The sequence below is a fragment of the Cydia pomonella genome, chromosome 1 (genome assembly GCF_033807575.1).
Source record: "Cydia pomonella isolate Wapato2018A chromosome 1, ilCydPomo1, whole genome shotgun sequence".
Lineage (NCBI taxonomy): Eukaryota > Metazoa > Arthropoda > Insecta > Lepidoptera > Tortricidae > Cydia > Cydia pomonella.
Genome location: NC_084703.1, coordinates 31,703,673 through 31,727,169, shown reverse-complemented (window position 1 = coordinate 31,727,169; position 23,497 = coordinate 31,703,673). Strand labels below are relative to the sequence as shown.

The 23,497-nt window shown below is 38.6% G+C and overlaps 1 protein-coding gene across 2 annotated transcripts; it reads left to right on the top strand.

The window, feature by feature from the left end:
• The first annotated feature begins 978 nt into the window (after window positions 1–978).
• Window positions 979–23,002, top strand: LOC133519471 (serine/threonine-protein kinase polo). Of its 2 annotated transcripts, none has more exons than XM_061853478.1 (10): window positions 979–1,299; window positions 2,006–2,230; window positions 3,831–4,035; window positions 4,697–4,889; window positions 11,339–11,565; window positions 11,807–11,904; window positions 12,423–12,604; window positions 13,442–13,575; window positions 18,046–18,158; window positions 18,382–23,002. In XM_061853478.1, the coding sequence occupies exons 1-10, from the start codon at window positions 1,201–1,203 to the stop codon at window positions 18,586–18,588; spliced, it is 1,683 nt and encodes a 560-aa protein (XP_061709462.1). In that variant the 5' UTR covers window positions 979–1,200; the 3' UTR covers window positions 18,589–23,002. The 2 variants fall into 2 exon arrangements, with proteins under 2 accessions (XP_061709462.1, XP_061709468.1); XM_061853484.1 differs by lacking the exon at window positions 979–1,299 and adding an exon at window positions 1,544–1,719.
• The last annotated feature ends 495 nt before the right edge of the window (window positions 23,003–23,497 follow it).

Here is a 23,497-nt window from a genome sequence, read left to right as displayed (position 1 = left end):
TCCCCTTTTAGTAACCCCAAAGTAATAATATAAAAAAAAAACACAAAAAAGAAAAAAAAAAATAAAAAGAAAAAAAGCGTAATTGCGTGAATCGTAGCGCCAAAATAATTACATTTTTGTTCCCTTTCTATACCCCACGCACTAAATAACCTATCACATTTGGACATGAAACAATCATCATCATCCTATTCTTTTAAATTATATCATTGCAAGTTTGAGAAAAGCGCTGTCCAAATCTTGGCGAGAAACGGGGTTGCCGGCCGCGTATCCCTATACAACCGCGCTACGCTCGGCCTTCTATATCTACTGGATAATAATAAACCTCCACCTACAACGACGATTCGTATTTACTATGACAAATTTAAATTATTAAAAAAACAACCTGAACAAATTTAAAATGAAAGTTTCTTAATATCAATGGTTGTTTAAAATGCATAACATCATCCCCATATAAAATCTGTTTTGATCAAGAGAAATCTAAATAATATGATCCTAGTTAAACTATACGTGAAAAGTAATCCCATATTTTTTCCAGTGTTTGTTGGAACGACTAGCACATGATTTATCCCAAATATCCACACAATAAGGCATATTTATTTTGTTAAAGATATAATTTGCATACTTCTTACTACGACTCTGACAACGGGCCGCCATTTGCGAACTAAATAGCTCCGCGGCACACTGTTGACGCCCCGCCCGCTTCGGCACAATGTGTGTGGGGTCATTTTGCAGAGCTAGTTCGTCATCTATGTTTATTATTAATCGCTGGTGTCGCCCCCTGGCTTGGGCTCCTCCCTTCCGACGTGTCGGAACTCGGAATCCGGTGTTGCTCAAAGGCTGTCGCCAAAATCTGGTAGAATAGTAGATTTTAAAATATTCTTAGCTGCGTGTATGAAGGTTACAAAAAAATATAATTGCAATAAGATACTACACAAAATACTTTTGTTATTAATATTAGTTTACGATTTTGCTTTTATATATTAACAAATCTTTATTTAAAAGTTTATATACCCTGGTATCATTTGGTAGAAAATGTGTGTCTATGATTAGAGCAACCACAAAGCCGTTCCAATTTAAATTTTTATTGCAACAGTCATTATCTGCTCAACAGTCGGTCACTTTTAAACGGATTCTTTGTGTGTAATTTAGAGTATTTCTTTCTTTATTCGTTATTAGTGTATAATTTTTACACAATTTAAAATGTCGTCTAATGCAGCAGATGATAAGAAAACCATTCCCGATATTATTATCGACAAAACCAGAAACTGCAGCTATCAAAGATTACGGTTCTTTGGAAAAGTAAGTACTGATATATTTCTGTACAGCTTGAAAGTATCTTGCTAATGCATACCCCTTTAGTTAATATTTTATCTCTTTACGACAAATTCATTACGCTATATAGGCGTTGTAGGTCTCTTAAACCTACCAATAGGTCGTTAAACTCTAAACGGGTAATGCACCATGTATTTAAAATTTGCTGACTAACCCCCTTTACCGCATACGAAGCCATATATGGTGGATTTGATATTTAAATCTATTGACAACCATTAAAGTTATAATTTTCAACAAATTTTTTTTTTATTACATGCGGTATGTAAATGGAATGTAATGTAGATTGAAAACTATCAACAGAATAGTTGCAAGTTGAAAACAAAGAGGGTTAAACACTAATAATGGAATGTCTGCATCAGTTACATATGTGTATTTATCTGTTACATGGTAGTAATGAAGCTAAGTAATAATGCAAATTAAAGTACTCAATGAGTGCATACAGTAATTGGCTAACTTAGTTTACTTAGTAGTCTTTTGTTTTGTTCATAACTTATTATTTTCTTGTTTGTTATAGTTAAATTGAATAAGTTTCAAAATCTCAAGAATTTTAGTCCCAATTTTGTTCTGGCCTGTATATCCAGTATTATTTTAATACACATATTAAGCATTTTAATTAGTGCACCATACAAATTGAAAGTATCTTAATTGAAACTTTAACATTGTCCTTTTTTAGGGAGGTTTTGCAAAATGTTACGAGATCCAGCATACTGGTACAAAAGAAGTGTTTGCAGGCAAGATAGTGCCCAAGTCAATGATGACAAAATCGAGCCACAAAGAAAAGATGGCTCAGGAGATATCTATCCACCGCTCGCTGACGCACAAGCATATTGTAGGCTTCCACAGCTTCTTTGAAGATATTTCTAATATTTACATAGTGCTAGAGCTGTGTAAACGGCGGGTGAGTCGAAATATTCTTGAACTATTTGATTTTTAAACAATATTCCCAATAGCGAACTTAACACATTCACTGCCAGACAAAAAACGGTGCACCACCCCAGAAACCGGTGGTCTATAGCTGCATACAAAACAACCTGCCCAGCGGGTTGTCTGGCATCTGAACAAAGTTCACGAGCACCCACCAGGTGGGTTCCAGGCAGTGAATGTGTTAAGGTCAGCCTATTTTGGTTTTCGGCTGGACATAGGCCTAAGAAGTCTGCAGCTAAACTGATAGTGCTAAACATTTAACAGCTAAAAGATGTCCTACTAATCTAGGTTCTCTATTCAAGAACATGTTTAGTCAAGCGGGTATAGATATTGCTGTTATGCTGACCAGCATGCTGGCAATAATGGAGTGTTTATTAATTTATGCTTACATCTATATGATCATAATTATGACTGCATACTGCATATAAACAAAATGTATGGGAAGCCCTATTCCCAGCAGTGGGACAAATATTGCCTGGTGCTGATCCTGGTTAGGAAAGATAGTAATATGCAACCATTCAGTCTTGTCGGTTACAAGTTTGAGTGACAACACTAAATAGCTACTTGATTGATTGCATACAGATAGCTCAATAGAACATTTTATTGAAGCACTGGTGGCCTAGTGGTAAGAGCATGCAACTTGCAATCCGGAGGTCGCGGGATCAAACCTCAGTTCGTACCAGTGAGTTTTTCGGAACTTATGTACGAAGTATCATTTGATATTTACCAGTCGCTTTTTGGTGAAGGAAAACATCGTGAGGAAACCGGACTAATCCCCATAAAGGCCTAGTTTTACCCTCTGTGTTGGAAGGTCAGACAACGCGAGAAAGAAGAAGACTGCTCAGAAACCTATTTTCAGGTTCTTCACATTTTTAAGAGGTATGGTGCCACAGACAGACACGTACGACACACACCCACAGCAGCAGTGGTCACTTTTTTGTAGGGGGATTTAATATAAACTTAATTCATTATGAGCCTTGCCGTTGAGTTGTGTTTGTATGTTGCTTGAAAGCACATATACTATGTAAAAGCTGAGCGATAAATGTTTACGCTATTTTGCAATGCGAGTAACAAAAAGCTGATGCCAGTGATATGATCAGTGAGTGGCGATTCTGTTGCCACGCTGCAAGACCTAGTAGAAATGTTTGATTGGATTATATGCATACATAGCTCAGTAAACCCACAATATTGATTTAATTGTTCATAAAAACGCTACTTGAAGTAGTGTTGAAATACAATTCCCTACTAGAATTATTAATAAGTTTTAAACATTGTCTTTTATCCCTAGTTGCAACCAAATTGCTGATCACTGTATAGTGATTTTAGTGCAGGAATCGGATTCATTTGTTTAATGTTTCATGTCCAGAAAAAAAACAGAGGCACAAATGCCTTTCTGTCATTCCTAGCCCCTAAGAGACTGCTTATGTGCCTTAAGTTTACTTTACCCTGGATATTGCTTGATAAATCTTTATTAAGCTAATCTAATTAATTACAGCTATATGGTTAAATAAGCTTGAGCCAAGCCTACGGTTGGTTATGCAGATAATGTTTTATAATGTAATGTTGGTTGGCAGTCCATGATGGAGCTCCACAAGCGCCGAAAAGCGATCACGGAACCAGAGACTCGGTTCTTCATGCACCAGATACTTGAGGGTGTACGATACCTGCACAGCCACCGCATCATCCACCGCGACCTCAAGCTGGGGAACCTGTTCCTCGATGACGACTTACACGTCAAGATCGGCGACTTTGGACTCGCCGCTAGAATTGAATTTGATGGTAAGTCATTTATTACCTTACAAAATTTATTAATTCCTTCCATATACCAAAGTTTAGTGTTTAGTTAGACATAATCTTAAATTGCACCTTTATGTACCTAAGTGATCAGTTAAGTTCAATTGGCATTTCGTTATTCTTTGCAACATAGCTGCGTCAGAAGTTCAGTACTGAAAAACAATATTTTAGTATAGTCAGTTTTTTTAGCATTAGAAAAAAAGGTAAGTAAACAATCTTGCCTGTCTTTTTATTGAAAATTATTGAAAAAGACTAAAAAATAATTGTTTATATCACTTATGAAAGAGAAAAAATGTAAATAATGGGACCTATATGGTTTATAATGTAAACAATGGGACCTATTTGCCTTAACTTATTTTGCAAAAGTGGTTTGCTCAGTGTTGGCCAAAAGTTAATTATAATTGAAAATGTTGAAAATTAACCATTACAAATTGAACCATATACTGTAACTGTAACCTATCAATTTGTAATGGTTAATTTTTAATATTTTCAATTCTATTTAACATTATACTTGTCTTCTTTCTAATGCTGAAAAACGAACAGTCATAATTTTTACATCACAGCAATTATTTAATATGAACGAAATTATAGTATACACAAGTTCATTTAAGATCCAAGTAATGTACAGAGCACATAAACTTTTCAGGAGAGAGAAAGCAGACTGTTTGTGGAACGCCTAACTACATTGCACCAGAGATACTGACTAGGAAAGGTCACTCTCTGGAAGTGGACATTTGGAGCTTGGGTTGTATCATGTACACATTGCTCGTCGGGAAACCCCCCTTCGAGACCTCCTCTTTGAAGGATACCTACAAGAGAATAAAAGAATGTGAATACAGGTACAGTATAAACTAGGTACTGACACAAGGGGTGAATAGGAACGATTTTGAACTTTTGAGTGAGATTCTAAAGGAATATTTCCTTGAGCGTCACAATTGTTAAGGTGTAAATCGAATCGTGATAAAACATTTCTTAATATTTTTGTCTCAATATCTCTTTAAAAAATAGGCTATCTCGATTTGTGGTGAATAGGGACGAGTAAGGTACCAATAGGGACAAGTTATGGATGAGGGTTGTAAAAAATACATAAGCTGAGTACCTAGGTACCTAGAGCTTATTGTACTTAGGTACTCTAAAATGATTAGCTTAATAATAATAATAAGCCGCAGCTTGCGGCGACCTGTTGGGGAGTAACGACCCCACGGACCTGAGTGCTCCCGAGAGTCGGTTAGGGTCTTCGTCTCCGGCGTGTTTAGGGTTTCTGCTCGGAAATTCACGAGGCAAGAAATCTCGAGGAATTTTTCCTTCATAGAGACAGAAAAAAACTCAATGCCTCGAGAACTCTAGAAATAAATCTATTGTGATAAGTATCAAGAAAACACCCGTATAACACGTGATGTGTCTACAGTGCATTTTTTTCAGGAGTTAAATATTTATTGGTCAACCAACCAAATAAAAAACTGCCTTGATCCGTCCCCTATAGTACTGGCTTCAACAATTTTCGTTCTTTTAGCAATAAAAAAAGGTAAACAATATTGACACGTTTTTATTGAAAAACGCTTTAAAAAAATAGTTCCTATTACTTATGAAAGCAAAATAATCCTAAATTTTTTTAAATTCTTACATATTAGCCTAGACTTATTTTTCAAAAGTGTTTAATAATAATAAAAAGACACCTCAAAATCGCTTATCTTCTTCGTAATGCTAAAAGACGAATTATAGGGCGCTGTAATAACAAATATTACAAAACTAAATTACTATTGATAAATAAAATCATCCCCATATATTCCTATTGACAAAATAAGAATATATCGGGTTTTTGTAGATTCCATTTTTGTTGTATCAAAAATACTTTTTTCTAGTTTGTCATAATAATGTGGTATGTTTGTAGCAGGGTCGTTTATGATTTGTGATAGGTGTTCATGTGTTGTTGTCCTATGGTACCCCATTGGTAGGTATATAGGGCCTTCGTGAGACGTCGCCATCCGTTCCTGTCCTGTGCCTCGCGCTCGGCGTCCCTCGAACTCAGTCCGGCTGCCCGCAGTTCAGCAGCGTCGGTGCACTGCCACGTGTGCACTGGCCGACCCTTTGGCCTGCTCCAATGCGGTCTCCACGTGAAAGCGATCCTAGCCTTGTTGTCCTCTGGTATTCGGAGGGTGTGCCCTCCACTTCCGGTGAGCAATTTCATGTTTGACCGGGACTTGGTGGCATCAATTTCGTAGATCCTTGTTGCTGATAGTGTTCGGCCAGAATATGCGCAGAATGGATCTTAGGCACACTTGTAGCTTGCCCATCAGGTCCTTTGTCTCCTTCCAAGTCTCGGGAGGAAGAGCAAAACCGACTTCACTATGGAATAGGCGGATCCACACAGAGCGAGCATACGCGCGAGGCACTTACGTCACGCACAAAGCGGCCAGTGTAAACGTGCCTTGGCCAATACGGCGCGCGCGTTTTCCTCGACTGAGCGCTCCGCCTCTGCCGAGGTACGTCTACAATGGCCGCTTTGTGCGTGAGGTAATTGCCTCGCGCGTATGCTCGGTCTGTGTGGACCCGCCTTATCGAAGAGGGAAATCTTGATCCGCTGGGTGAGCACGTGCGAATCCCAGGCCGGTTTTAGCTGGGCATAAGCACCTTTCGCTTTCTTGATCCTCGCGTCGACGTCGGCATCAGAGCCACCACTGTTGGTCACGGTGCTGCCGAGATACCTAAACTTTGCGACAGATGTCAGCGGTGTACCATTGAGTCTAATGGGTCATTTTCCGCACGTCTGAACTCGCATTTTGACGGTCTTAGCGTTGATTCGTAGGCCCTTCTCTTGAGCTTCCTCTTTTAACGAATCTAGCTTCGTTTGGAGGTCAGGCAGTGAAAGCGAAACCAACACTATGTCGTCTGCGTAGTCAAGGTCCTCCAGGTGTGAGCCTTTCTTCCATGTGATGCCCCTAGGTGTTTCCTTTGCTGTCAGCATGATATCGTCAAGCAGGATGATGAAGAGTAGTGGCAACAGGAGTTGTTTAACTCCTGCAGTCATTGGAATTGGTTCCCCTAGGACTTGGTTGACTTGACTTGGTTGTGCACTACTCTGCATGTACTGTCATTATATAGGGACTGAATGATACCTATATACTTGCTGGGTATTCCTTTACGCTTCCGACTGGACCACAGTGCGCTCCACTTCACGGAGTCGTAGGCTTTTTCAAAGTCGACGAATGCCAGGAAAAGTTCGGCCTGCCACTCCCCTGACGACTCGATGAGTAAGCGCAAGTTGTTCGTATGGTCAGTGCATGAACGTCCAGAACGAAACCCGGCCTGTTCCTCCCGAAGTGTCCTTGCAATCTCTGGGGATATGTGGTTGAGAAGTATTTTTGCCAGTACTTTAGCTGCTGTGGATAAGAGCGTTATGCCCCTCCAGTTACCGCAGACTGACAAGTCGCCCTTCTTCGTTACCTTTACGAGCAAACCTTGTTTCCACTCGCAGGAATACGCTCCGTCTCCCAAACACGCTGGATCTGCTTTTAAAAGCTCCATGTTGATGTTATCTATCCCTGGTGCTTTTCCTGTCTTCAGCTGTTTAATGGTGGTGACTACTTCTGTGTATGTTGGCGGAGTCTGGCAGATTTAGGAGTTGTCCGGAGCTATCTGAATCAGTTGTCAATCGGGTTTTGCATTGAGTCAACAGGTTGGAGAAGTGTTCGGTCCATCGTTTCAGTTGTTCCTCTGTAGTGCACAGCAGCTGTCCCGTGGCATCCTTCAGTGGCTTTTTGGAGGAAAGTGACTTATGTGTTCATATAGTTTTAATAAGTTTTTTTTTATCTTCTTCGCTCTTGGGCGTTTTTGGTAATGTTTTGCGTCTAAATCTCCGAGAATGATCTGAGTTTTATTTGCTAAACTTTGGGCTACTTCAACTGTTATATAAAAAAAAAACTATCTTGGTGTCAGTAGCTTCAGCTGTTGGGGCTTGAACCTGGATTATTGATATGTCTTCAGTATCATATGTTAGGTTAAGATTGCTACTCGGTCTGATAAACCTGTGAACCTAGTAATGTTTTTTTTAAGAGAAATCCTACACCCAGTTGACCTTGTCTTTCTGTTCCACCAGAGAACATGATCTTCGTCTTCTTGTATTGTGTTTCCTAGGCTTCGTACCTCAGCTAGTCCAGTGATCTCATACTTGATATTTTAGAGAGCATGTTTTAATAATTCTAATATTTTTTCTGGTGTAGATAGTGATCTGATATTTTTGAGAAATGGAGGGTTGTGGTCATTTTGCCCCACGGTGACTAACCGGCTTGGGAGAGGTTTTCAAGTGTTTTGTTCTTGTTTGATGTTGGCTTGAATGTTGTTATAGTTTGTTGTTTTTCAATGTTGTTGTTATGTATGTACATATATTATGAAATACTTTTGTTGTAGTAGTTGGTTGGTTTTTGTTGTTTTCCGTTGTCTTTGCTGATACATTAATGTTGCCAAGTGTTTTTTAGATAGGGAGTATGCTCGTTCCCGCATGATTTGAAATACATTTATTCGCGGGCCTTTGCCATCCTCATTGTTCCCATCATTAATTTTTAGCACTGCTGGACTTAGTACAGATGATCATGAACTTTCTGCTGAATTTTCTGGTACTGCCTTCTGTAGATCAAACCTTTTTATTATTGTAGTGTTGTTTCCACATTCGTCGTTGATCAGAGGCGGTTTCTGTTCTCTTCCGTTTGTCCTTTCATTTTGCTGATTGTTCATTTTTTTCTTGTAAAATTTTTTTGGAGAAGTCGTGGGTTATGTACGGTCAGCTGGGTAATTCCACGAGACTGTAACGTTAGTTACAAATTCTTTCGTGTGTTCCTACATTAATTAAGCAAATTTAAGTATCCAGATATCTACCTGTAGGGCTACGCCAAACATACATACACTTAAATTTTCTTAATTAATGTAAGAATAAGAACACACGAAAGAATTGGTAACTGACGTTACAGTCTCGTGCAATTACCCAGCTGCAGAAAAAAGGTATCACACGTGCATACAAACTTCTATGCAGACGTACGTATGCCTTCATTTTGTTCTTGTACTTGGGGATGTCGATTTCCTTTTGCAATGTTGTTGTAGACAGCAATACAGGGTGTTTTTGCTATATAGGCCTTGGTTTTTCAGCAAGTACTCGATTTATGTCGCTCTGCATGAGTTTTACACCTAGCTCTTCAATCGTTTTCGACGTAATCCCAATTCAATCTTCTATTTTTTCATTCGGTGGATCTCGGATCCCATGCATACGTAGAATGTTGTTTAGGGCTGAATGAACGCGACAAGTGATCGACAGCGACAAGTGTTTCCGGCCGGGCGTCCCTACACTACATCTACGTAGATTGTACTAATCGTGAGTCGAGGTAATCTATTTAGTGTAAAAAATATATAAAAGCTAGATATACTATGAATGTATATTCGGTAGATATCTACAGACTCTAAGTAGGTTCGTATCTGTAGTACAAAAAAAAAGAAATGTAGTAAGATAGTCGGAATAATATAAGTACCTATTTAATATAATTATACCAATTCAGGAATTTCGCCTCTTTTGTGTTAAGACTTGTATGTTAAGGCCTACCATGGGCCTATTTATCTATTAAAACGACTAAAAAAAGAATAACTAAATTTAAAAACAGTTTCTGACAAGTCCCTTTTCACTCTTTAGCGTCCCTATTAACTACCAGAGGCGTCCCGCTCCATTCCTCAGTCGTCCCTATACACCACGTAATTTTTCAAAATTACCTAAGAAATAAAACCTAGTTTACTTATCATGTGATTCATAGGTTTGACAATTAAATTCCAAACGAATTCTTCACTATCAGAAGTGTCACAAGGAAGTAAACCTTTACTTTGTTTTAGAGCACATATCAATCATTCGTTGTCAGACTCATTTGTAAAATGTTAATTTGACAATATATCAAGACTATTAATGCCTTTCCAGTGTGGCTATTACTAAAATATTATAATCGCTTTTTAAATCTAAGTAAATCTCATTCCCGGTTTGTCCCTATTCCCCCTATTTGACGGTACTTCAATAATAAAGTTGAGAGAATGAGTTTAAAATAAAAAGTATCAATAGGCGGGTTCACACAGAGCGTCACGCCGCCTCGGCCGAGGCACGTCTACACTGGCCGGTTTGTGCGTGAGGAAATTGCCTCGCGCGTATGCTCGCTCTGAGAGAACCCGCCTAATCAGTAATTAATGTGCGGATTTCTCCATGAGCACAGCTCTTGAGTTATGAAGAAGATGATGCAGTAATTTATCAGTAATACAGTTCTTGTATATAATTTACGAATGAATTATAAACACAGTGTCATTGTGTTGTTCATAATAGCCAGAGAATATACCGTGCCGTGGTCGCGTGCGGCGCGGGCAGCTGGCGCGCCGCGCACGCGCGCCTGGCGCGGGCGCTGGTCGAGGACAATACGCTCAACCATCGCCTCAGGTGGTACCCTACACGGTGGTGGCCACTCACGACCTTGTGTGTTCGTGTCGTTCGCTCAAAACATTTGTTTCATCAGCTGTCTTCAACCGCTCATTTTTACATTATACATGTTTACCTGTTCATAGTTTTACATCTTGTAATGCGAAATAACTATAAATCTAAATGTCTGGAGACACGATTTCACTGGAGATGTTTTTGTGCCTGATGTCACTATGTCTTCATTGTCAACCTAGCTTGGCGAGTTTTGTTCCGAACAATCTATGAAAAAGGAAGTACATTTTAAATTATTAGATATGCTCTACTGTAGGCAATGATTTATAGCGGACCAATTTATAGTTGTAGATAAAATATGAATAACATTACAATAAAACTTTGCATTCCAAAAACAGTAGTTAGTCAAAAGTGCATTACATAGGCTATATTTTAGGTGCTAAGTGTGGATGGCAAATCTAAGGCTGTTAAACTCAAGCAACCATGTGCAAGACATATATTGCGGGAATGTAGCCCGTACAGAAGGCTCTTAAGATATTTTAAGCCAAACTATGAACGTTTCCTTTAGGCTTGAACTGAACATGTGCGTTCATGGTTAATGGTACGACATTTGCGTTAGTACGTAACATAGCCTGTGCTACTATAGGCTTCATTAACGTTATCATATGAGACCTCCAGTGCCTTGAACTTACCTATATTTTTAGTAATAATTAGTAGTAAAAATGTTAAATGTTATATTATGTCATGTGCATTAGTTTAAAAAATAAAAGTTAAACTCTGACTCGAATCGCCGAACGTAGGGTCAGTTGTCGATAGAATACTGCATGTATTTGGCGGTTGCAGAATCCCGTCGTCGTTGCGCAAGCCTGCCGTGGAGATGATCGTGATGCAGCTGCAGGAGGACCCGCTGAAGCGCCCGTCTGTGGACAAGCTGCTGCAGCACCAGTTCTTCACGTCGGGCATCATGCCCGCCGCGCTGCCGCTCTCCTGCCTCACCACCGCGCCGCGCACAGACCAGCTCGAGAAACTCGCGCTTCAGCGCCGTCCGCTACATGAAATCAATTATATTGGTAAACCGCCGTGAACGACTCGCTTCGTAAGGAAATAGCCGCGAGAATCAGATCGGTCTGCGAAGAAGCGACTGCTTCGCGCGGCAATTTCTCGAGGCGGTTCGTCCTGTGTAGACGCCTGTCAACCAGTTTTCAGTTGGAACTTACTCTAAGGAGTCTCATGTCTCATTTTATCACTATAATGTTACTGTCATTGTGTATCTATATAAATAACCTTTTGTTTTTTTTTTACTTTTTATAGACGATGGACACTGCGGTGAAAAGATCTCGGTGCCTCAGTCAAACCGAAAGCACCTGTTTGCTCTACGAGATCAGCTCGACAAATTGATGTCTACTGCGGTATGTATTCAAAGATATTAAGACTGTAGGTGTGGGTAATTTTGATCTCCACCCATTAGTGCGATATTATCTTAAACAAAATATGTTTTGACAGGATAAAACAGGTTAGTTAGGTATTACCTAACCTCAGTTACATCATTGTTAGGCCCTTTACACCTCAAATCTTAGATTGTGATATGGATGGCAGACGAGAGATACAGCCAGCGGTGTCATCATGGTTCCATTTTTATCACCTGTCACTATGCCCGTCACTTTCACACTTACATACTTGTTAGAACGTGACAGGTATGGTGACAAATGACAAAGAGCCGACCATCTTAGCCCTACAGGTAGAAACATAACTTGGAAGCAAATGTAAACGTACTTGACATATATGAAGCCGCACGAGTCACGGCAAGACTCGTTTTGGCTTAGACAACTTAATATAGAAGCCTGCATTGGTAGTGTCTTATCAAAATAATATGAACAAATGCGACAGTGTAGACCTATGTAGTGTAATGATTGTGATGTGGTTACAGCCTAGTGACCGGTGGCCAGTGCTGACGGACGAGCTGAGCGACCCGGCCGCGCAGCCGCTCGTGTGGATCAGCAAGTGGGTGGACTACAGCGACAAGTACGGCTTCGGCTACCAGCTGTGCGACGAGTCCGTCGGCGTCATGTTCAACGACACCAGCAAGATCGTCATGCTCGCCAACGGAGTGTAAGTCACTCAATCCTCGTGCCTTGTAACATGCAACGCATACTGTCGTTGCTATTCACCAACTTACATTTTCAATCTGCGTAACGTTGCCTAACACACCAAACCTGCCTATTTGTGTAGGCTGTCCCTGGCTGTGAATCTTACTTCTTATATCTATGCTGCGGATAGACGACGTCTCGTGTAGGACGTGTAAAACACTCCTATAGCACGATTTATTTACTTATATGTTTCAAATTCAGGTAACAGCATTCGGACAGGCAAGAATATTCAGAGATAAAAAAAGCTGTTACATAAATTTGAGCCATATGTGTAGGACGCTAAAATCGCCTTTTAAACAGGCTTGATTCGGTATTCGGTAGCCACCGCGCCTTTTGTTTATCAGCTCAGGGGTTGAAGGAAAAACTCATGTATGAGATAATTCGTACTCTTATTTCCGCCCTATTTTTAAACATTGCAAGGTACCCACGATAAAGTTAAAAACCTCGTATAATTTACGCTAAATTCCGCTTGGCTTTTGAGATATTTAATTTTTTTTTATGTTGCAATGAAATAGGCTAATCTCTAGTATGACGTCTGAAATTATTGATTAACCACCGCACCGTATATATATTTATTGGAATGCCATTGTTTTAACGGGACACATATAAATAAGTCTTAGGAAATACGATGTTTTCAAGCTCACCATTTAGATGTGGAATTGTGCATGGAAAGACAAAAAATATTTTATACCAGATACGTAATTGCCGGAGTACTAAATACATACTAGTTTGCATATATGTTAAGTTACTTGTAATGTAATGAAGGTATCCGATTGATATTGACTATTTGATTTGGCAGGAATGTACACTTCATCACTCGCGAAGGCCAAGAAATTTATGTAACAATGGATGATTACCCGCCTGAACTCTCTAAGAAAATGAAGCTTCTGAGCTACTTCAGGAGATACATGAGTGATTACCTCATGAAAGCAGGTGCGTAATGTTTAAACTTACGAGGGTTGATTGAAAAATTCGCGGCCTGGCCAATTTAAAAAAAAAACTTTTCTTTTTTCTGCCGCCATTTTGAACTGTCATTATTCAACTGTCTTCCCGCAAAATTTCAATTGTCGTCTATATTTAAAAGCAATTTTACGGCATATTTAAAGTTACGTGTCGGTAGATATCGTGAAAATGGAGAAATTAGAGCAGCATGTTGTGATTAAACACCTGCATAAAAGGATTGACACCAAAGCAAATTTATGATGATATGCAAAGTACATTAGGGCAATCCTGTCCATCATATACGATGGTGAAAAAATGGGCAGCTGAATTCAAGCGTGGACGAGATAGTATCGCAGATGACCCTCGTCCCGGGAGGCCAACAACGGTGACTAACACGGACAATGTGGCAATTATATGCGAAATGATAATGAAAGACCGGCGATTAAAGGTGCGGGAAATAGCTGACATCGTAGGCATCGTTTATGAAAGAACTCAAAATATTATAGTCAACGAATTAGGTTTTTCCAAGGTGTCGGCGAGATTGGTCCCGAGGCTTCTTTCAGTGGAACAAAAACTCGCTCGCCGTACTAATTCACGTGAATGTCTAGACCTGTATGAAGCCGATACTCAAGACTTTTTGGACAGATTTGTAACTATGGACGAGACGTGGGTCCACCACTATACACCAGAGACCAAACAGCAATCGAAGCAGTGGGTTCGTCCTGGATCTCCGCCTCCCAAAAAAGCCAAAGCAATTTTGTCGGCCAATAAAGTCATGGCATCTGTTTTCTGGGATGCAAAGGGAATAATAATGGTTGACTATATCCAGAGAAGTAAAACTATAAATTCTGACTATTATTGCGAGTTATTACGCAGATTACGCGAGGCTCTGAAGATAAAAAGATTTGGAATGTTGACAAAGAAAGTTATCTTCCACCAGGACAATGCACGTGTTCACACGTCACACGTCACTAAAATCGATGGCGGAGATTGCCAAATGTGGGTTTGAATTATTGCCCCACCCACCCTATTCACCCGATTTAGCACCATCGGACTTTCATCTGTTCCCCAATTTAAAAAAAAACATATGGGTGGTACGAAAATTTTCAAGCAACGCCGAGGTCCAAGCTGAGGTGGATGCCTATTTTGAAGGTCTCGAGGAAAGCTTCTTCAAAAGTGGTGTAATGGCTCTGGAATCCAGATGGAACAAGTGCATTCAACTCGACGGGGACTATGTAGAAAAATAAAAATAAATTAAAAAACCTCTGTTTTGTTTTTAATATTCAGGCCGCGAATTTTCAATCCACCCTCGTACTTTATATAAGTTCTCCAATAAGAACCGGTTACACAAACTATAATTAACAGACTAACAGCAGAGAACCGCGAGATGTCTCATACAATAATATCTCAGGTATTTATCCTGATAAATACCTGAGATATACCTGTATTTATCAGGTATTTGACGACCAGTTTGGCCTAGTGGATAGTGACCCTGCCTACGAAGCCGATGGTCCCGGGTTCAAATCCTGGTAAGGGCATTTATTCGTGTGATGAGCATGGATATTTGTTCCTGAGTCATGGGTGTTTTCTATGTATTTAAGTATTTATAAATATTTATATATTATATATATCGTTGCCTAAGTACCCTCAACACAAGCCTTATTGAGCTTACTGTGGGACTTAGTCAATTTGTGTAATAATGTTCTATAATATTTATTATTTATTTATTACGATTTTAGGCTGTTGAGTGCAACCAGACCTGGGCCCTATCACAAAAAACTTTACAAATGTCGACAATATTGTTACATATCACATCTACAAGTTAGTAATGTACAAACAATTCACACTTTAACAACCGTAACACAAAACATGATGCTTATGTCAAATGCACATTTATTCCTACAATTTACATACTTGTTAAAAATAAATAATACAAATTTGTCGCTTATTCTTTTCTGATACACAGACTTGTTAAATCTACAATCTTGTAACTTTTAAATTGTAAGTTTATGGATATATAGCGCCCTGACATAACGAAAAAATGTCACATGTGCCAATTTTAATTGTCTGTAATTTTAAAATGACGTTGGATATTAGACAATTACAATGAACAATAGTTAGGTTTTTTGGCATTAGAAAAAAATGTAAACAATTTGACGTGTCTTTCTATTGAACATTATTAAAAAACGCTTTTTAACAATTCGTTACAATACAGTACATATGGTGCTACTTTACCACATTAGTGCGATAATTAGCAAATTATATAACTATGTCGAAAACTTAAAGGGCCATATCATATGTACTGTAAACGTTGTACGATAAATGTTCAAATTACCTATTTTTCGCACTTGTATCGTAATGTACTATGAAAGCAAAATAATGTCAATAATCGTATATGAGAGTGTTTGAGATCGTTACGGGTTGCGAATTGTACATTCGGACATGTATCGTACGACGAATTACAGTACATATGACCCTTTAAGTTTTCGACATAGATACGTAATGTGCTAATTATCGCACTAGTGCGGTAAAGTTGCACCATGTGTACTGTAAATTCTATAATTGCATGCCGTAACTTATTTTACAGTGCATATGGTGCTACTTTACCGCACTAATGCGAAAATTAGCATATTACGTTACTGTGTCGAACATTTAAAGGGCCATATGTACTGTAAAACGTTGTACGATACATGTGCGAATAGGTAATTCGCAATTCGTGTCGATTTGGTCCCTCCCTCCCTTCGGTCGTGTTTTAATTTATAGCCACTCGTTTCGAATTTCCTATTTTTCGCACTTGTATCGTAATGTACTATTACAGTACTTATGGTTCTACTTTACCGCACTAGTGCGAAAAATTTGCATATTACTTTACTGTATCAAACATTTAACACATTCACTGCCAGACGAAAAACGGCATGCTACCCCAGGAACCGGGCAATATATATAAGCGCCCGCTGTGCGGGTTGGCAAACTCACATTATGATTAAACCAGTACTGTACGCCGAGCGCCCACCAGGCGGGTGCCCCTGCGTGCGCCAGGGCTGTGCTAAGTTTCATAGTCAAACATCCTAGTACTTTTATTTTGTTAGTATGGATCTACTCACGCCCTTCACAACGTGATGCATTTACAAAAGAATTATTAATGTAAGTAATAATGAATTAAATCATTTAATCCGCGGCCAAAATTAATTATAACTTGACGCGGATTATCGGGTCGTGCATATACATAGGTTAGTCTCCAATTTGTAATTTAAGATATTAAAAAGTAATTACTAAATACTTTAATCCATGTCTATATTGTCTATAAATAATATTATAGGTAATAAGTAAATAAATCTCTGCCTGTGTCAACCCTGCGATATGCCTATGAAGATATGCGCTCACCAGGTGGATTCTTTGGCGTAGACGGTAGTCGTCTATAGCTGTGTATAAAGTGAACTCCCGCAGCGGGTTGTCCGGCATCCAAGTAAAGTTTACGAGCGCCCACCTGGTGGGTTCCTGGCAGTGAATGTGTTAAAGGGCCATATGTACTGTAAAACGTTGTACGATACATGTGCGAATAGGTAATTCGCAACTCGTGTCTATTTAAAACACTATCTTCGGTCGTGTTTAATTTATCGCCACTCGTTTCGAATTTCCTATTTTTGGCACTTGTATCGTAATGTACTATTTCATAAGTGTTTTTTAATAAAAAGGCACGTTAAGCTCGCTTACCTCCTTTCTAATTCTAAGATGCGCCCCCTCGATTGTTAATAAACTAATGAGGAAGTTGAATTTCATCCACATGTGACTTTTAAATGATGATTTTGAATGATTTTTTTATTTAACATCACACTTGCTCGAAAAAGATCTTATTTCATGCAGGTGTGCTGAAGGACAAAGGCCTATTTTGTTCCCGCGGGAGTTATGGATTGTGAAAAAAAAAGCTATAACTCCTTTTTTACATAATTTTCAACCTTGGCTGAATGCCTAATAGGTCTGTGCCTTCGATGCCTCACCTGCCAAGAAATTACAAAATGTCGGACGAATGTTTGATATGTCACCGCCATGTAATAAGAATTATTTAACTTAAAATTTATTTTTTTCTTCAACATTGGAACTGGAAAACATTGTGTGTAACTCCGGGGATAAGAATATTGCAAACTCGGGTCTTTAATTCCCTCCAGCCTCCGGTTGTCGGGAATCACCACCCTCGTATCCAAAATTTCACTTACCCCCCTCGTTGCACATCATTTGATTTGATTTTTTTGGTATTGCACAGTTAGTATTTTCTCGCGTTGGTGTGGTGAAAAAAATTGGGTTACTTATGTTTCACTCGGACGCAAAGTTTGTGTAACCCTCGTGCCTTAAATTCAATTTTAGAAACTTTCGCTTGCTCGGGTATCAATATTAGCACGAGCGGTTAAACAAGTTTGCCCCCTTGTAAAACAAATAACGTAACATATTGTTGTGCATGTTCAGGCGCGTCGGCGGTGGTGCGCGAGAGCGACGGGCTGTCGCGACTGCCGCATCTGCACCAGTGGTTCCGCTCCACGCTGGCCGTCATCATGTACCTCACTAATGGCACTCTGCAGGTAACGTCACTTAAGACTTGTACAGTACGGACGTAGCTATGACGGTTGGAGTTGAGTCGTTAAAGTACCTTTCCTATGTGTCCGAATCGCATTTGACCAACTTTGTTCACAAAGACACAAATCAGATGCTTAATGTGCTTCGCTAAATTCGCACATACTCAACTCCTATCATACTCGTTTAAAAGCAACGGAGTATTTTCTATAAAATATTTGTATTTTTTAGATAAACTTCCAAGACCACTCAAAGATAATACTGTGCCCGCTGATGCAAGCCGTGACGTACATAGACGTAGAGAAGAACTTCCGGACATTCCGCTTCAGCACCATCGAGAAATACGGGTGCGACCAGAAGCTGTACAACAACCTCTCGTATGCTCTAGACAAGTTAAACGCGGTGCTCGGCATAGGCCCGATGATAACGTTCAGTTAGATGACTTCGCCGCCGCCCACCGCGCCGTGGGGAGTTAGCGCTAGACTATTGACAGTCACTGACAAGTGAGCCTTTATACTAGGGAACTATGAGAGCCATAACCGCAACATGATCATGTTAATGGCTTTCCATTTCAATTTCAAAAATCAATTTCACTACCAACAAATTATTGTTTTCTTATGATTGTTGCATGGTATTCTTTTTGTTAGCTATTTTTGTTAATTCGCTTTCTATTTGGCAAGTTCCTTAAAAACAATTCCTGTTTTGATTTGTGTCCAGTATTTATGTTATATTTAGGTGATTTTGATGTAAGTAGTGATCGAAAGAAAAGGGTTATTCCGACTAGTTACCATCAAGTTGTTACCAGTGACAACTCTGAATTTTTTACCACTTTTTACCAGTGATTTTACTTTACTTTTACTGGAAAAAATCCCAAGTTACCACCAAAATTTTGTTAAGTTCAAAACGAATAAAAACAGTATAAATAGTATTATAAAAATATAGAGTACTTTAATAAATAATTATAATTCGATTAGGTTTCAATACACTGCCTTTAAAGTTATTAAAAATAAAAAACAGTTTTACCGGTTTATTAAAGTACTCTATATTTTTGTAATACTATTTATACTGTTTTTATTGGTATTGAACTTCACAACATTTTAGTGGTAACTGCTGGGGGAAAAAATCCCACCTTTTCGCAGTAGTTACCACTGGTTGTGGTTACTAGTTGGAATAAACCAAATGAAATAGGTTTGTAGCTGTTAAAAAGTACTGTCTTGAAAGTTTTGGTGTTTGTTTATTGGCTTGCCAAGAATAGACGCTAAAATTACATGAGGTATTTAGGAATTCCTCCTTAAGACAGTACCTTTACCAGTCATACACGTGCACAATTCCAAAATGGCGTGCAGTGCGAGCGCCCGCATTCGTCTGCTTTGCAAATTTACCCTTTTCTCAATATCCTTTTTGACTTCGATTCTGCATTTAATTGTTAAATTCAGATAGTCGGTTTGTTTAAGTAGTATGTAGCTTACGTTGGGGGTCTAATCCAGATTAGATTTAAAACTTTACACACAAAGAAAAGGAATCAATTCACGCGTTTAAAAAAACAACAGTTTAATTCGTTTCAGGTTTGACCACTGAAAAAAAACCGTTTTCTAGGGATAGACAAAAACGCTTGGAAAAATAACAGCTATTTTTATTTTAAGTAATAAGTTTTTGCCAAAAATATAATTTTTGGTACAAGCTTTTATCGGTGACTGTACTTTTTCACCACAAGCAGCTAATTAATAGTAATGTACTATTTCTTTGACAATAGATTTTTTTTCATGAACACCAGTAATTTGAGTTACCTCCCCCAGGCTAGTCTTTCGTCGATTATATTGTCATTTCCTAAAATAATTCTGTGGTGTTCCTAAAGTAAATCTGTTTTCAGGATTAGCATTTTACGAAGTGTATGGAAGTTGTTAATAAACTGGGAGCTTTACCCAAAAGCCACGAACTGATCACCAGTGGTGCATATAAGAGCGGGACGACCGCTCCGTGACAGTTGCAGTCCAGCTACAGCTTCGGCATATGCAAGAAGTGAATAGCAATGAGTGGACAGTTAGGAGAAGTCCTTGGAAAGTAAGAGTCAGAACGGCGGGTGTACCTAAATAAAATTAAATGAAAACTTATGCTTTCCAATTATGTTTATTTAGGTACACCCGCCATTCTGACTTTCACCTTGGAAAGGCTACCTGACTCCAAAAAGACCTGTCACCAGGCCTAAATTGCTACCAAGCTTTCATACAATAAGGTTGCCATTTTCTAAAAAACACGTGAATTTAATTATTTGACGAGTAGTGTGCGTTTAAGTAAATGTGACGGAAGAGGAGGAGAGGTAGTGCTGCATCAGAGAAACAAATGACTATGGACCTTATGATAGAGGTTCTTTAATGATGTAGGCAAGCATTACCTACAACGGCGGGAACCAGATTTCTTTGTACCTGGCATAGGTCATGACTACAGGTAGATAGCGACAAAATGAGTCATTGATTTCCTCCTTCCATTACGCTTGTTATGATGAGGGCAGACGCAGAGCAATGGCCCTTGTCATTACCACAAGGATAAGGTAATGGACTGACCAACCCTGGATCTCTATCCCATCAAACAGGTGTGGAACTGTCAAAAAGGACGGTTCGGAAGCAGCATCCTGCACCATCCAAAGTCGAGGACGTGAGAGCAGCTTTGCTGAAAGAATCTGAAGTCATACCACAGAATTATATTAGGAAACTAATGTTACCGATAAAAAACCAATTAACATGTGTAATGTCTGGGGTTTGGCAACAACAATTACCTACTAATTAAAAAAAAAAAAAATTTTAAGATAATGTTTTTATTTATAAAAAAAAATACTGCAATGTATCCAAGCGTTTTTTGTGTATTCTTAGATTACGGGGATTTTATCAGTCGTTAAACCTGAAATAATAAATATTACTCTAAGATTGATTGATTGAATAAGTGATGCTAGCGTTCGTTTGGTTTTATTTGAAATCAAATGTCCCATAGGGTTCGACCCCTCCCAGTTCTCTTACATACCATACAATATGCAATCGAGTTGTTAGAGAACATTTAGCAGAAGCTACGCTCGTTTTTGACTGGATATGACCCTGACCCCTGATATCGTATCGATTATGAAGATATACATTATGACATGGGATGGCAGGACACTTACGTTGGGGTTTGGGATATCTTCGTGATAACTGATTTTTTTTAGACTTCAATGACCGAATGAATTCGTGACATAATTCTATATTATTAAAAAAAAATCCCTTTAACGTTGCTCTCGGAACAAACTAAAATTATTGTCATTTATCTATATAGTTTTTTTTTTACCCATTGCTATCTTATAAAAATGTTTTACTTCCCATTTTCCATATATTCGGTTACAATCACTAACTGTTTTGTAAGCTCTTGCCTACTAATTATTGTAGCAAAATAAATTAACTGGAATATTGTGTCGGCGAACTGCGGCTCACGAACAGTTTGCGGATTTTCGAAGTTCGTTTCAAATAATAATAATTTAAATCGGTCCTGAAGGAACATACAAAATATGAGAACCTCCTTTTCTATTGTTGGTAAAAATCAATATTGAGCACAGTTTTATATCAAAACTAGTAATGACATCAAATTGACTGAAATCTAGAGAAGGAAAGGAAGCAATTTATACTAGGGTTAGTAAAAAAAAAAACACTATTTTCGTTTAATTTCGATGAAATTTTCATTTTATTGAGAAACTTACGAAGGCGCGGAATCGATCTAGATGTGTTTCACTTTTGAGACAGTTGTTTCCCTGAGTCTTTTTTGCTGCTTAGATTATTTGTATATGACTTATTTTTATATGTGTTACCGACATTATTTTTAAGATACCTCATTGTCACACTAGATCAACCAAAATTACTGAAAATTGCAGGAATGATGCCATGACAAATGCCGAATGAAGTAAAATGTTAAAAAATTCACAATAATTGAAAATGTTAATAAGTACCTATTAAGGGTATGGTGTAGTAAAATGATTTGGTAACAAAAAAAAACAAATGATTCAACTAAGCATATCGAAAATATGCTGAACCTAAATGGTTTTTTATTTTTATTTTATCTAATGCTGTATCGCAGCAGCAGTGAGTGGCAGCATGGTTCCATTTTTATCGCTTGCCACTATGCCCGTCACTTTGGCGCTTACATACTTGTTAAAACGTGACAGGCATGGTGACAAATGATAAAGAGCCGACCATCTTATCCCTTACAGTCTTCATTTTGCTTCATGCTGACACCGCAGGTTACATTTCCTATCCATTTGTAACTTAGCATCTATATCTTAACGGCACCAATTATGGGACATTTAAGAGAATTTAATTTTGAGTATTTTTGATATTTATGCGTTAAAAGTTGAATGTCTTTTGTCTTCATTGTATTTAAGGAAAGATACTTAAATTGGTTCCAATATTGTTAACAAATTCAAACTATGTTTTTTATTCTTCAGTCATGGGCTGTATGACGCCATTAGTTTTTAAACTAACAAAAATCAAACTTAAACAGCTCTATGGCTCCTGTTTATGGTAAAATGTTGCCTGCAGTGTTTAAAAACTAGTGATATACTTATTTTGCAGCATTTATCTATACCACCCCTATGATGGGCTTAGCACCAGTCATTACTGGTGCCAATATATATAATAGGGGCATACTATAGTAAGCAAGCTCCCAGTGGACTATTAATAGTAATATTATAAGTATTCGTGCTTATCTGTCACTGGGCTGACTATGACGATGCGTTTACTTTTCGCAGTTTATTTATTTTTGTATTTTGTTGTACCTTACCCAGGAAAGTACCTAATATAAACTAACATTTTCTATACATTATACGATAATATAAAAATGTGTTTAATTTATTTATCCTCGGGCTCGGGAAATTTGCTACGAGTGGCGAATTACCTTACGGTACATATGACCCTTTAAATTGTCGACATACGCACGTATAGGGCTAGTTACCGCACTAGGGCGGTAAACTAGCACCATATGTACTGTGAAGTGTGAAGGTTGGAAACAGGGATTTGCCACACTGGATGCGGTCTGCGGTCAGGTTGTAGGGTAGTAGCACCAAAACATGACTGGCCCCCATAAGATGAACATTTGGCCCTTTGAACGCCACGCGTATCGTACGCGGCGCGTAATCGTGAACCTTGTCGTAACGCATGAAGGAACTCATATGACGTCTTTGGCGGTCAAAGGGTTAAAATCGATATAATTAAATCGTGAATTATTTTACGCACCTGAGGGTATTTTTTCCTAACGCGGCAATACTTTGCCGAGGCTGACATGTAAACTCTCAGACAATTGTGCTGTGCGTGTGGCTGAGAGCGGTCGTCAAATG

Bases quoted from the DNA above. Each gene is read 5' to 3' on its own strand.
- LOC133519471 (XM_061853478.1), top strand. From the start codon at position 1,201: ATGTCGTCTAATGCAGCAGATGATAAGAAAACCATTCCCGATATTATT. The intron at 4,890-11,338 runs GTACAGTATAAA...TGGCGGTTGCAG, and splicing joins ATAAAAGAATGTGAATACAG to AATCCCGTCGTCGTTGCGCA. The intron at 18,159-18,381 runs GTAACGTCACTT...TGTATTTTTTAG, and splicing joins TCACTAATGGCACTCTGCAG to ATAAACTTCCAAGACCACTC.